We start from the raw sequence: 13873 nt of genomic DNA on the forward strand, positions 1-13873 counted from the left end.
GGTTACACTGTGGGAAGCACGCTACACGCCCATTTCGTCTTCTTTTCCATTCCCTGAATTAATGGCGGAAACCAGCTTTTATTTATTATGTGGGATCCCTTTAGGCGACGAAGTCGAGCACCATAACCATGAAAGGATATGTGAATGGATACACACCATCACTGGAGAGGGGGATCTCCAATCACCCCAAGAGAGGGGCACCTTCTCTCAAGAGAGCGACAACTCCTCCTCCCGCCTTGACCCGACGAGCAGTTCGCACCACAAAGCTAGCCACAGCAAAGAATCCAACGACACTTCTACTGCCCAAACAACCCTCCCAGGTGAACAACAAGAGACCGGCCAGCGATCATCGCTGAGCGAGCGCCCAAGCACGCGCGATAGAAAGGCGAAGTCGAAACTGAAGCTTAGATTGTACCGTGAATCCCTCGATGAACGAGCCAAACGTCTAGAGAAAGGGCCGGCCATCAAGCATACCCCTCCACAAAGTGTTCCTAACCATTCTGATACAAGCGCCATCAATCGCCCAGAGCTCTCATCTACATCGCCCATCGAGCTCGACCAGAGCGACACTAGCAGCTTTGTCATGGCCCCCGACTTTCCACGCATCTTTTTGCTTTCGACGCGCCTCAGCGTCAACGAGTTACACGAGCTCGAGAACCAAACCCCGACGTTGACATATGACATCAACGAGGCTAACGTTGTGGTGGGCAATATCTCGCAAGCGCAGCGCGCCAAGTTCGAGCTGAGGAAGGCGAAACTCGAGACTGTGCCCATCGAAAGCCCACAAATACATGACAACAAGTCTCAGCAAACGTACACAACCGCCGGCACACAAGAGAGGGACCCCGAAGATGCTCCCAGCTCAAAGCGGAGAAGAGTTGCTGAGCCATTGACACCAGATGATGGTGATATTATTAAGGTTGTCAAGCTGGCATGGCTGAAGGACTCTTTTGAGCATGGAACTGTTTTACCCGTTGAAAAGTATCTCCTGTACCAAGGCAAGAAGGTCTCCCCAAAAGATGCGACGCCAACATCAGCTACAATCCAGCATTCTTCAACAACAAGCATACTAGAGCGAGCCAGACAAGACCAACAAGCGCAACCACCGAGCAATTCACCTCGTGATCGATCCAAACATCGTTCTCATACTTCAGCAACCTCAACTGATCGTGTACCCAGCTTGCTTCATCAGACAACTTCGGAGCATGATATCACATTGCCCCTAGTTCCCGATTTCCTTGAAACGCCCTATTCTTGTCAGCGGCCTACGCCGATGAACCCGCCTAACAAGGCCTTCGTTGAGGCCTTGATCGAGGTCAGGACCATTCGTCAACTTCAAGGTGACGAGGTTGGTGTCAGGGCGTACTCTACTTCTATTGCTACTGTATCGGCGTATCCACACAAGTTGCAGAACACACACGGTGAGTCTCACCTTGCCAAGCAATATTGCACAGCTGAACACCCTATAGAAGTAGAGCGATTGCCGGGCTGCGGTGCTAAGATTGCCGAGCTTTGGCGTGAGTGGAATGAGACAGGGGAGTTGACGGAGGTTCGTAAAGCTGACGCAGATCCTATGATCTCTGCACTCAGACTCTTCTACAACATCTGGGGAGTTGGAGACACGACGGCACGCGAGTTTTACCGCAAGGGTTAGCATACAAGGCATAGTTCCCGAGGATTAGAATCGAAGGCTGACGGACTATAGGATGGCGAGATCTAAACGACCTTGTCGATTTTACTTGGGACTCGCTCAGCCGCTCCCAGCAGGTTGGGGTCAAGTTCTATGACGAATTTCTACTCAAGATCCCACGAGACGAAGTTGAATCTATCGGCGCCGTTATACTGAAGCATGCACGTGAGATTGACGCTGGCTTTGAGATGATTATTGCGGGAGGATATCGACGCGGCAAGTTGCAGTGTGGTGACATTGATGTCATTTTGAGCCACCAGGACGAAAACAAGACACTGAGAGTTGTGAACACGTTGATTCAGAGCCTTGAGCAAGCTCAGTTTATCACGCACAACCTCGTAATGTCGCTCCACAACAGCGAGCGAGGACAGCGGCCAGTGTCATGGAAGGGCGAGGGCGCAAGCGGGTCAGGCTTTGATACCCTGGATAAGGCGATGGTTGTATGGCAAGACCCGAGCCAAGAGGACGCACCACATCGACGAGTCGACATCATCATCAGTCCATGGAAAACAGTAGGATGTGCGCTTTTAGGCTGGAGCGGCGGAACAACGTTCCAACGAGACCTCCGACGATACTGTAAGAAGGTGAAGGGGCTCAAATTTGATAGTAGCGGCGTCCGGCGTAGGTCTGATGGGATGTGGGTGGATCTGGAGAAGGGCCCCGCTGGAGACGGAGCTCCGGATATGGAGACTGCGGAACGGAGGGTGTTTGAAGGACTCGGGCTGACGTGGCGACCGCCCGAGGAGAGATGCACCGGGTGATACGGGGCGGAGGTGTGGGGCCCCGGCGCCGAGAACTCGGCCGGAGTCAGCAAGAGACACACAAGACATGTAGGCGGCTATTTGAACTCGTACGTTTGCCCTGCACTCTTGGGTTTCCAGTTCCTCTGTCTCATTCCTATTAGATCATGCTATCCGTCCCGTGTCCTGTGCCTACTACGTAGTACATGACTCGTGAAATCGGGCATGAATAGTTGCGGACTTTGGGACGGAGTTGCGGACTTTGAGTCGAGCCTGCGTAACAGAAAACAAGCGCCACAGAACAAATCGGAAACTTGGCCGGAATTCAGTTAGGCCGTCGGCACAACCTTGCCGCTTCCGTCAGGGGCCATTTGGAAGCAACCATGTGGGATATGGCGCTTGGCGCTTGAAACCCCCCGTTGTCTGGAGCTAGAGACTGGAGCTGAGAGGAGTTGGCGATTATCTAACGTCCGAATTCCTTTTGGGACCAATGGCCGCTTACATGAAAGCTGAGTAACAAGCCTTCTTTTGCATCGGTAGGAGGGGTTATTTCCCCAGCCTCAGCTCATACTCATGATCGGGGCATCGGGCGGAGCGGGTCTCGCGTCGGCATCTCGCCTTTGACCCCCTTTTTTCGTGGGCGACGATCCGACGACGTACCATCCAATGCGGCACGGAGCAGGCTTTGATACGACACGTAGAGCGAAAAAAGAGTGTTTCGTGCATGTAAATTCCCAGCCGAGCATTGGCCGACCCTGTAGCATAGGTTTTCTGTGGCTTTCCCTTCTGGGTGGAGCTTCCCGGGGCTGGCCCGCTCCGGGAGATCTTGGTCCACGCGGACCCAAGTTTTGCAAGCTGGCGAATATTTAAGGCTGGGAGACCACGTAACTATCTCGAGACTGTTTAACCTGTACACACAACTTTCTGAAACATCAATCCCATCTCTTGACCCTGTAGAACCTCCTTCTTCTCCAACTAGCGACAACTATCAATCGCCATCATGCCTCTCACCATCCAACTTCCTGAGGAGTACGGGTAAGGATAGCTTCATCTTCAACAGTCAAACAAAACTCAACTAACACGGCCTCAAGCTACGTCCTCGTCGCCGCCACCTCCACCTTCTTCATCAACACTCTCCACGTGGTGCTCACAAGCAAGGCCCGCAAGGCCAGCGGCCTCAAGTACCCCATCCCCTACGCCAGCAATGAGTTGGCCGAGAAGAATGAGCTCGCCTACAAGTTCAACTGCGGTACGTTGTGGCAAACTCTTACCTCACACCCCGAAGCCCTCTTACTGATGTTCTCTAGCCCAACGATCTCACGCCAACTTCACTGAGAACCAAATCTCCTTCCTCGGTGCTCTCCTCATCTCTGGCCTACGCTTCCCCGTGGCCGCTGCTGCTATCGGCGGTGGTTGGGCTCTCTCCCGTATCATCTATGCCGTTGGCTACTCGGCGGGTGGCCCTCAAGGAAGGATGCGAGGATCCATTGGAAGCTTCCTCTGCGACACCATCCTCAAGTTCATGGCCGCCTACACCTCCATCAGCTACGCTCTGGGTCAATAAGCAAGGGCTGTTGCAAAGAGAGCATGGTGTTGTTGTTTCAATATTACTTGATTCCGTGTAAGAATAGGCCACCCACAATATTCCTGCGCCATTTTCCCCAAGTCCTGCCTTGTGTAGTGACCAATGGACGCCCCAATCTTTGTACCTTGTAGCATGATATAAACAAAACCGAGAGTTCATGACCTATAACCGCCCGTGTTCCGACCCATACGTTGCATATCCGTTCCCCTTAACCAAGAGTTCAGTTCAGTCTTACCATTATCTCCGCATCCTTCTCCTCCTGAGCTCCTGACTAAATTGAACATCTTCCTCGCTAGCGGGCATAGCCTGTTTCTCATTCGCCTTTGCCCTGTGGTTCTTCTCGGCCTCCGGGAACCACTCGATTCCATTGTTTCCGAGGAGATAATCACCGTAGTACTTCATCGCGTTGAAAATCTCCTCTCCCGTTGGAATAATGTGTTCCTTGGGCAACAGGAAGCCGTAGCTACCTGTATCCCGAAGCTTGAGTTGGTAGCTGTAATGAGCTCTCATCTCGTGGTAGAACCAGTCGACTGCGGATCCGCCACCGGACTCGATGCGAGACCAGAAACGGCCTCCGCTGGATTCTCGTGCTGATACAGCACCCTCGCATGCTGAGGTCACTGTGTATGACTCTCCGTTCGATAGCCGGATCGACTTGGCGATGCCTGCTGCGAGCTCCTCGAGGTTCTCCAGGTTTGGTGGATCAACCGAGCAGGTATAAGAATAGGGGTACAGAATCTGCTGGGAGTAAGAATGCAGATCAATCAGGCCGACGAATCGAACGTTGTTGTTCCACGACGCATTGCGCGCCCAGTCAGCAATCTGGACAGCTTCAGTAGCCTGGAAAGGCTTCTCTCCCCCATAGCTCTCCGAGCATGGGTCACGCTGAGCCCGTGAGCCATCCCATTCATATCCATAAGCGCGGTCCAAGTCCAGTCCACGGCAAAATTGGAGGTTCGTCTGCTGTCTCGTCTTGCGCCAGAGCCGGTCAATGTGCCATGTGTACTCGAAGCCATCAGGGTTGGCGATTGGCAAAAACACAATGTCAAACTCGTCAAGTAGCTTGGTGATCATCCGCTCCTTGCCGTAGCTTGTGATGAAAGACCAAGCCAGATAGTTGACAGTACTGGTCGAGATCCACTCGCGGGCATGGGAGCCACCCATAACCATGATCGTCTTCCTCTTAGGCGCATCGGGTTCGAGTACTGGAACACCGACACGAAGGGCAGGAATGTCGCGCCCCTCGTAAGACTTGCCAATGTTCATATATTCCACATAGGACGGGAACATGGCCTCAAGCAGACGCATCCAGCGGACCACCACCGCCAGCGGCTGGTAATCCTGGAAAAAGAGGTTGTCACCAGGCGACAAATTAGACTTGACCATGGGGGCAACGGTCTGAGGGTCGGAGCGCGTGGGGTTGCCATCGGTTGGGAGAGAATTGTAGACCGCGGCGGCCAAGTCGGGGATCAGAGTAGAATGCGAAGTGTGAAGCGACTTGGGGAGTAGGCTGAGCAGAGGGCCGACCTCATCGGTGTGCATTCGAATGTCGACGTAGTCTTCGGTAAACGCCCATACATCAAGGAATAGTCGAGCAGCGGCATCGGCGAGGGCGCCCTCCTCGTGGGAAGTAGTGACATTGAAACGAAGGACAAGCTGGTTGGCATACTGGGCGCGGAATTGGTTGAGGATGGGCGGCTGGTTGCTATCCTTGGTGGGGTGTCGCCCGAATATGAACTCGATCGCATTATCGCGAAGCTTCGTGAGGAAAGGAAACAGTCGAGTATTTGTCTTATCGGCGTGGGAATTAAGGCTGGCCCGTTGAGTATCGATGCCGGCGGCGTCGGAGGCCTGCAACAGCAACAATGCTGCGGCGAGGAGCTTCAACTTCATATTTGACACGGGGAGCGCAGTCGGCGCAGCCGATTGATATTTCTTAATAAAAGTACCCGATGCTGAGGATTACCGAGCCCTCGGCAAGGGGAGTGATAAGTTGGATATGAGAGGCGATGGATGATCAAGTATGATGTCGTAGTGGAATCAGAGATGGATCGTGGTCGCTGGATGCACAGCCTCAAGAGCAGGTGCCTCTGCGCAAGGGTGGAATAGGTACAGTGCGAGATTGACCAGAGCCACGGCCGACCTGCCCCTCTGTAAGCGCTTAGGTCCGTCCTTGGTCCTCTCCCATTCTCTCTCCTGCGAGTTTCCCACTCAGGAGCACCAACTGGCATGATGCCGTCGTCCGGAGAGCGGGGGCTTCTCGCTTGGGCTCAGCTTCCTGTCCCGCTTAGGTACCTAGGTGGTGGTGGTTGTGGTGACAAGAAATGGATGTCTGGATGATCACCGAGACTTAAGATTGCTCTGATCTCTCACGGCAAGCTAAGTCCTAAGCGAATAGTTTCAACAGCCTCATTAAAATGGCGAACAGCACCGTTAATGTCACCACATGCTGCAACTGATACGCACTGAAATTGTCGGATTCCGCGGACAGGAATTCGACTTGGAACACCAGCCAAGCATTCTTTGCTTACTGTTGCCAACCGCTAAGATTGCACGGAGACGCGCCATCATCAGGCCCCCAAAAACGCTCGCCCTAGGACACGAAGACGCACATGCACTGTACACCAGCCACATTAACAACGTGAGGGACTAGCGCGCAAAAGCCTTTTACAGTGGGCCTTTCAGGTACCTCCCAGCCACATGGGATCCAGTGGGCTGGCACTGTACATGGGAGTCTAGTAGGCGTTGGGCCAATTGAGGCTGTAAAGTGGCCCAGCCCCTGGACCTTGGTGGGAAGGCGCTGCATCAGGGTACCAGAGTGATCAAAGACAACTCGGAGCATCGACGACCACGAGCCTCGCGATCCCGCCCGCACTCGTCATCTCTCCCCTTGCTATCCGCACTTTCCCATCATATCATCGCCATCAACGCGCCGGAGCTGCCTCAATGATACCCGCCGCGCCTGGGTCAAGACTCTAGCTCGGTAGGTCGTCAGACGCCTGCCGCCCTGCCACGCTCTCTTGCCAAACGCCGCCTGGATCGATCTCGACAACGCCCGGGCTGGCCGCGTACCATGAGCAGTCGCCGCCATGCCTTTCCTACGCCGCCGCGGCAACATGGCCAGTGAAACCGATATACGCCGTCATACCTTCTTTGCGTCCAGCACTTCCGGCGACCTCCCTCCTCCGCTGCCCTCCCAACCCGAACAGACCGATGATGATGACGGTCCCAACGAGCAGCATGTCCACCCCCAGCCTGCCGACGAATCAACCAACAACCGCCCAGAAAGCCGTCCCGAAAGCCGTCCGGATACCCCCCCGATCCAGGAAGAGAATAGCAAGCATCGCCGCTTCTCTGTCCTTCGCTTCCGCAATGCTTCCGACTCCCAGCTGTCTCTCCGAGCGAAGCAGCAGGCTGAGAAGCCCCCTCCACTACCGCGACGTAACCATCCCTCCTTCCTCTGGTAGATATAGATATAGTTGGCTGACGTTGACTTAGCACCCGAGATCATCACCACTGCTCCTACCAACGACTTCAATGGACCTAAGAAGAAACCGTCCCGCATGAGCCTGGCCGCCAAGTTTCGCCGTTCGACAGACATACCCCGTGATGATGACAGTTCCAACCGTGCTTTAGGGCGCCAGAGGACACTTCGCAAATCTTTTACAGACGAGAGGCGCCGTCCTGCGCTCGAAACACTGGAGGAACCAGAGTCTCCCCGACCCTCTACAACGGCTACGCACAGCAGTCCTAACGGGACTGTGCTGACGCCTCCGGGAAACCGACCATCCGAGTCGTCACGATCGGATGCCAGTTCCAACGATCGCCTGTCTCACCAGAGTTCCTCGTACCAAAGTCCCGAGACGACGCCTAAAAAATCCACTGGACGCTTCAAATTGCGGAGGGCGAAGAAGCCACCGGAACCACTCTTCCCCTTCGCGCATCTCCAACAGAGAGGAAGGGCACCCCCTGGGATATCCTCCGTGTCCTCCCTTGGTATCTCCAACACTCCGCGCCCGGCGTCCGCACAGAGCGGCGGAACGGCTGGGGGAAGTACCACCAAGGGCGAACAGAGCCATCGACCAACCCAGTCGCCTGGGGGGAACTTGTTCGCGCCCGGGGGAGATCAGTCAGGACATTCCTCTCCAACTAGGGGTAATCTTTTGCGAGGCAGGTCCTCGACCATGAGCTCCATGGGCCGCGACTCAACAGATGATCATCTTCTACCTCCGACAACTCGCACATCGTCTTCTACTGGCCGAAAAAGCTTTGGCGACTTGTTTGGGTTAAGCCGCTTGCGCCAGAATTCCGAGCTTAGTCGCCAGGGCACTCTGACGCCAACAACTCCGGGATCGATTGGGTCTAAAAACAATTCATTGCAACTCGCAAGAGAATCATTCGTCCTTCCGGAGCGGCGAGAAGACGAGTCAGCAGCCAAGTATCTCGTCCGCGTTGAAGATGTTGCAAGCCGAGGCATCATTGCCGCTACCCTTTCGAAAAGCGCAGACACGTTCATGACATCTGTCTTGAGGAGTTACATGCGTAGCTTCAGCTTCTTCGGCGACCCCATGGACATGGCGATTCGCAAGCTTCTCATGGAGGCCGAGTTGCCCAAAGAGACCCAGCAGATTGACCGGTGTCTGCAAGCCTTTGCGAATCGCTACCATGAGTGCAACCCGGGGATTTACTCATCACCAGACCAGGCCTATTTCATTGCATTTTCCTTACTCATCCTTCATACTGACGTTTTCAACAAGAACAACAAGCACAAGATGCAAAAAGCGGATTACTTGAAGAACACGCACGGGGAAGGCATTTTTGACGACATTTTGGAATGCTTTTATGACAACATCACTTATACCCCCTTTATCCATGTTGAAGACGAGTTGGACGTAAATGGCGACCGCTTTGCTTCACACAAATCGAGGCGAAACCCTCTGATCTCATCGACAAGCAACGACCCTACTAAACGGGCCATCAAGGAGCCCATAGATCCATATACAGTGATTCTAGAAGGAGCCATGGATGCTCTGAGGCCAAACCTGAAAGACGCGATGGACCTGGAGGACCACTACAACTACCTAGGCACTGCAACCAGCCTGAACCTCAAGGACCTCCAAAAGACCTTCTTCAGGACCGGTGTGCTACAGATCGTGTCAGCTCGATCCCGTCCGGATGCTTTCATGACGGAGCAGACAGCGACGAACCCTGCAGAAGCCCACCCTGGCATCGTTGATATCAAGGTGACCAAGGTTGGCCTCCTATGGCGCAAGGATGCGAAGAAGCGCAAGGCACGCTCCCCTTGGCAAGAATGGGGTGCCATTCTCACAGGGGCGCAGCTCTACTTCTTCCGCAATACAGGCTGGGTCAAATCTCTGATGCACCAATACGAGAATCACATCAAGGCCGGCCATGACGGCATCCCGCTAATATTCCAACCACCGCTGGAGGAATTCAAACCGGACGCACTGATGTCGACTCACGGTGCCGTTGCTCTGCAGGACGGGACATACAAGAAACACAAGAATGCGTTTGTCTACGTGCGGCAGGGGGGCTTGGAAGAGGTGCTCCTGGCGGACAATGAAGAGGAGATGAACGATTGGCTCGCCAAGCTCAACTACGCTGCGGCTTTCCGCACAACAGGAGTCAAGATGCGGGGGGTCATCGGTGGGAATTATGACGGACAGGGTCGAAGAGGCATGCGACGGCTTGACAGCTCTGACGCTGCCACGCTCATTCAAACACCGACAGGACCTGTCTCGATCGCTCGGAGCCGGATAGACCATAAGATGGCGGAAGATATCTCGGCTGCTAGGCGAGATGTCATGCGACAGAAGATTGCCGAGGCGAATGAGAACCTGCAAGAGGCACAGAAGCAACTGGACGATCAGCTCAGAAATGCGCGCCATCTGCAGATCCTTGCACCTATCCAACCGAGGACGAGAGAGCAGCTCCTGTCGGCTGCAGCTCGCATGTCTGCACAGCTGAAGTGGACTCGCCAAGAGATCTGGAAATGCAAGTGTCATCGTGACATTCTAATCCAGGATCTTGAAGAGGAGCACCCGACCCCGGAGTATACCCCAACCCAACAGCAGCCTAACCGGCCTCCTCATAGGACTGGTTCGCCTACTCCGCGCTCTAATACTACACGCAGGGGATCGCGGGGAACGCATCATTCAACAAGCGATGCCAGTCCTCGAACGCCAACAGAGCCTCAGGCTGTCCACATCCCCCACCCAGCCGAAGTCACGGAGGATGTGGACTCGCCCCTGGACCAGGTGTTCCAGACGCCCCCTCAAAGCGCCACTCGCCGTCGCCACAGCTCGCGGGATCTCACATTCACTCGACCGGAAGCTGGTAGCACAAGGCACGGCTCTATCTCGAGTATTGCGCAATCCCCTGTGAAATCACTCCCCTCAACCCCACAAGCGAAGCCACCGTCATCGCATGACGAACGAGCTAGCAAGCCCTCACGGCGGTCTGAGCACGGCAGCCAGCACGACCCTGACGCTGATGAGCGAGATTTCTTGGAGCAGGCTGGCCTTCTCGAATCGCGACCCAGTCGTGACCCTTCGGACAAGGCAACCATGTCGACGGGTGCAGACGGAACCGTCGAGCGTGGGACTTCTATTGACAAGGGTGACAGGAGCAAGATCCGCCGAAGTCTTCAGCGAACCCTTAGAGAGGGCGCTGGGCATCTGTCGCACCATCGCAACAGCAGGCGAGGCAGGGAGGTCGCAGGATCAGCAGAGGAGTCGGGACAGGACCAACAGCTATCCAGAGGCACAGGCAGCTTTGTGGTCCACGGCAAGAAGGCATCTGTCATCAATTTCGGTGATGGACTACAGAACATGTCCCAAGACGAGAAGATCCGCGCTCGAAAGCAATCACAGCAGCAGGAACCGCCATTGTCGCCTATGCCTAGTGGTCCTGAGGATGATGACTTTTACTCAGCTGTTGGTGTGCCAATAGAATCACACGAACGGAGAGAGTCAGTCGCGAGTGCAAGCACGGCTACTGCCAGAAGCTTCCGAGAGCTTCACAGGAAGTACTCGACCGCACAAGCAGCTAGAAGCACTTCGGCTGGCGGAAGACTGACGATCCCCTCGGACACTGAAAGCGAGGTTGCAGTCAGTTTCTCTGATGGGCGGCGAAGCCCCCTGCCCCCTATTGAAACAGAAACGGATGAGGAAGGTGATGATACCAGTGAGGAAAGGGGTCGGAGCATCAAACGAGACGAGCTGGAGAGTCGCGGCTCGGACGCGGAATCGCTGCAAGGCCTAGAGCAGCGATCCAGCCAGCCCATTCAGCCCGTCAACGCATGATATTAGAAAAAGGAGATAGCGGGAGGCTCTTGTGTGACATGTACTTTGTGTGTATTTAGCGTTCTTTCTTTCTGGGAATGGGCTGTCAGGGGCATTTTGGCTTGGAGCTTTTCCTTCGTTTACCAAGGGCTCAAACAAAGATGGGTGAAAAATAAGTTATTACCAGGGGAGAGACGGCCTTGGTCAGAGGCTCGGTGGTCCCCACAAGATGGTGGACGCCGAGCCGACATGATGAGGATTCATGTGTATTTAGATATTGCGGTGTCCCTTGAGCCCGTGTTGTTTTGCTTTGTCGACTGTTGAGCGGGCTTCATGATCTATCTTGGCGGAGCACATATAAAAAGTAAGCGTTAGAATTCCATCACTATCCCCCTTGCTGCATTTACATATACTTGGGTATCGAGAGATGCTGAAACAAGGTGATGTTCAAGAGTCTAAAGAGTGTTCGAGAAGATGAGTGTTCATTGGTGTCTTGCTGTTTCCCTTGACATTGTGACAATGTTGCGAATCAACATAAATCATTACAGTCATTGAAACGAGATATTCTACTTTCTACCCTTCTTCTTCTTCTTGGAGCTTTGGGGAGGCGCCTTTTCCACCTTGACGCCTCCTCCGCCTACGAGCTCCAGCGTCTCTTCCTCCTTGACAATGCCTCCCTGTGTCTCGCCAGCCTTCTTCTTGCCCTTCTTGCCCTTGGGTCGGTATGAGCTCCGATCGCGCAGCGGCAGCCATCGCTCAGGGTCAGGCTTGGTGCCCTCCACGTAGTTCTTGGGCAGACGGATCTTTCTGCGGCGCTTGCGTGTCTTCTCGGCCGACTCAGGAGCTGATCGCTTGAGGGACTGCGAAGCCTTGCTGCTCGCGGTGGCGACACCGGCACCGAGAAGGGCAGTGACGTCAATGCCTTCGATGAGAGAGTCGACTGCGGGGAGGTTTCCGAGGTATTGCTCAACATGGGAAGGGTTGGAGGGAGCAAGGGATGCCACCAGACCAGCAGCAGCAATATCTGAGGCCTGTTGTTCGTTGATGAGTCTCTGGAACGAAGAACCAGCAAGCTGCAGGTCCTGAACGTTGGACGACTTCATCAGCTCGATACCGGCCTCCTCAAGTAGCGAAGTAGCAGTGCTGTGACGAGACTGCCAGTGTGTCGCCGCCTTGACGAGCTCAGCCTTGGCGGATGACTCTCGGCTCTGGGCTCGCAGGAGTGTTACAAGCAGGGCGACAAGGCCAGGGCTGAACCGGGCATCTAAAGCATCAGGAGTCTCGATCTTCTCGAGGCGTTGCAGGAATGACTCCAGGATCGACAGTGCCGAGCCGGTGTGACCGTTGTTGAGTTGTATTTGAACAAGAGTCAAAGCGAGGCCGACATCGAGAGGTCGCTTCTTCGTTAGGTTGTGAATATTCCGTAGAAGTTCCTTTCCAGTGGTTCCTTGAGAGCTTGCAGCAGCATTGAAGACAGAGAGGATGCCTGCGTCGGCAGATGTCGTAGGGTGCTCCACGTTCTCAAGGAGAGCCTCGGTGCGGCTCTTGACACCAGGGGCCTTGAATGCTTGAAGATCGATAGCCAGCTTGTTGCGCCGGAGGATATTGGACTGTTGCTTGAAGAGCTTGGCGTGCTCTTCTTTTGCTGCCACTGATGAGAACTTGCGTTTAAGCAAGTGGGGGTTCTCGACGTTGGGCTCCAGAGCCACCAGGTTGTTCTCGGTGATCAACGAGAGATCAATATCCTCGTCGCTTGGGAGATGATTAGTTCCTAGGTTCACGGCGCGTATTCAAGTTTAGAAAACCCACCTTGAGCCTGGTAGTGAATTGTATAGCTCGAGGGCCTCCTTAAGCTTGCCCAGTTTCGCATAAACAAATGCCTGTTGAGCGAGAATGGGACGCATCTCAGCCTTCTTATCCTCCTGGGTAAGGTCATCAGAAGCGTCGCAGAGCCTGGCAGCACGTTGCAAAAGCTCAGCGGCAGTCTCAAGAGAGCCCCGAGCAATATGCGCACAAGCAGCATTGTAGCATAGTTCGAAACCATCAGAGTCTTGAACCGTGATGGCATCCACTGACGAGTAGCCTAACCAGTCAGATTGCGCAAAGGTAGCTCGAATGTTAATTCCGAGGTCGTTCTCCTCATCAGAAGCATCAGTGTCGAGAAGGCGGCTGTACAAAGAGCGTGCTTCGTCGAATCGTTCAGCTCGATAGGCAACTTGCGCAGCGACATGCTTGAAGCTCCGGCTGCTCTCAATACCGGCAGATTGCAGAACCTCGGTAGCCTCCTCGAGCTTTCCTGTCTTATAGAGTGCGTATGCATGTTCGAGGACACATCGAGAGAGTAGGGCGGTGCTGCCCTCTGCGATGGCGCGCAGGGCGTCGTCGAAACGATCGAGCTTCAGTAGGGCAACAATGCGGGTGTGCTGGCTAACGACGTCGTCCTTTTTGGCCTTGATGGCAGCGTTGGCGGCCTTGAGCATTTCATCGTGGTCTTCGATGGAGGCCTGGCGAAGCAAGGCGCTCAGGGCGGCGGCAGGATCTGGAGACATGATGG

The 13873-nt window shown here is 54.5% G+C and overlaps 5 protein-coding genes across 5 annotated transcripts; 3 read left to right on the top strand and 2 right to left on the bottom strand.

Moving 5' to 3' along the window:
• Positions 1 to 583: 583 nt before the first annotated feature.
• Positions 584 to 2451, top strand: NCS57_01246200 (DNA polymerase; the record flags this gene model as incomplete). Its single annotated transcript, XM_053062135.1, has 3 exons — positions 584 to 1421; positions 1470 to 1649; positions 1706 to 2451. The coding sequence occupies 3 exons, from the start codon at positions 584 to 586 to the stop codon at positions 2449 to 2451; spliced, it is 1764 nt and encodes a 587-aa protein (XP_052908663.1).
• Positions 2452 to 3430: 979 nt separating this feature from the next.
• Positions 3431 to 3994, top strand: NCS57_01246300 (uncharacterized protein; the record flags this gene model as incomplete). The annotated part of the gene is made up of 3 exons (XM_053062136.1): positions 3431 to 3465; positions 3522 to 3679; positions 3738 to 3994. The coding sequence occupies 3 exons, from the start codon at positions 3431 to 3433 to the stop codon at positions 3992 to 3994; spliced, it is 450 nt and encodes a 149-aa protein (XP_052908664.1).
• A 258-nt stretch (positions 3995 to 4252) lies between these two features.
• Positions 4253 to 5908, bottom strand: NCS57_01246400 (uncharacterized protein; the record flags this gene model as incomplete). The annotated part of the gene is made up of 1 exon (XM_053062137.1): positions 4253 to 5908. The coding sequence occupies one exon, from the start codon at positions 5906 to 5908 to the stop codon at positions 4253 to 4255; it is 1656 nt and encodes a 551-aa protein (XP_052908665.1).
• Positions 5909 to 7104: 1196 nt separating this feature from the next.
• Positions 7105 to 11340, top strand: NCS57_01246500 (uncharacterized protein; the record flags this gene model as incomplete). Its single annotated transcript, XM_053062138.1, has 2 exons — positions 7105 to 7456; positions 7514 to 11340. The coding sequence occupies 2 exons, from the start codon at positions 7105 to 7107 to the stop codon at positions 11338 to 11340; spliced, it is 4179 nt and encodes a 1392-aa protein (XP_052908666.1).
• A 545-nt stretch (positions 11341 to 11885) lies between these two features.
• On the bottom strand, positions 11886 to 13868 carry NCS57_01246600 (Signal recognition particle subunit SRP72; the record flags this gene model as incomplete). The annotated part of the gene is made up of 2 exons (XM_053062139.1): positions 11886 to 13071; positions 13129 to 13868. The coding sequence occupies 2 exons, from the start codon at positions 13866 to 13868 to the stop codon at positions 11886 to 11888; spliced, it is 1926 nt and encodes a 641-aa protein (XP_052908667.1).
• Positions 13869 to 13873: the final 5 nt, after the last annotated feature.

The sequence above is a fragment of the Fusarium keratoplasticum genome, chromosome 10 (genome assembly GCF_025433545.1).
Source record: "Fusarium keratoplasticum isolate Fu6.1 chromosome 10, whole genome shotgun sequence".
Lineage (NCBI taxonomy): Eukaryota > Fungi > Ascomycota > Sordariomycetes > Hypocreales > Nectriaceae > Fusarium > Fusarium keratoplasticum.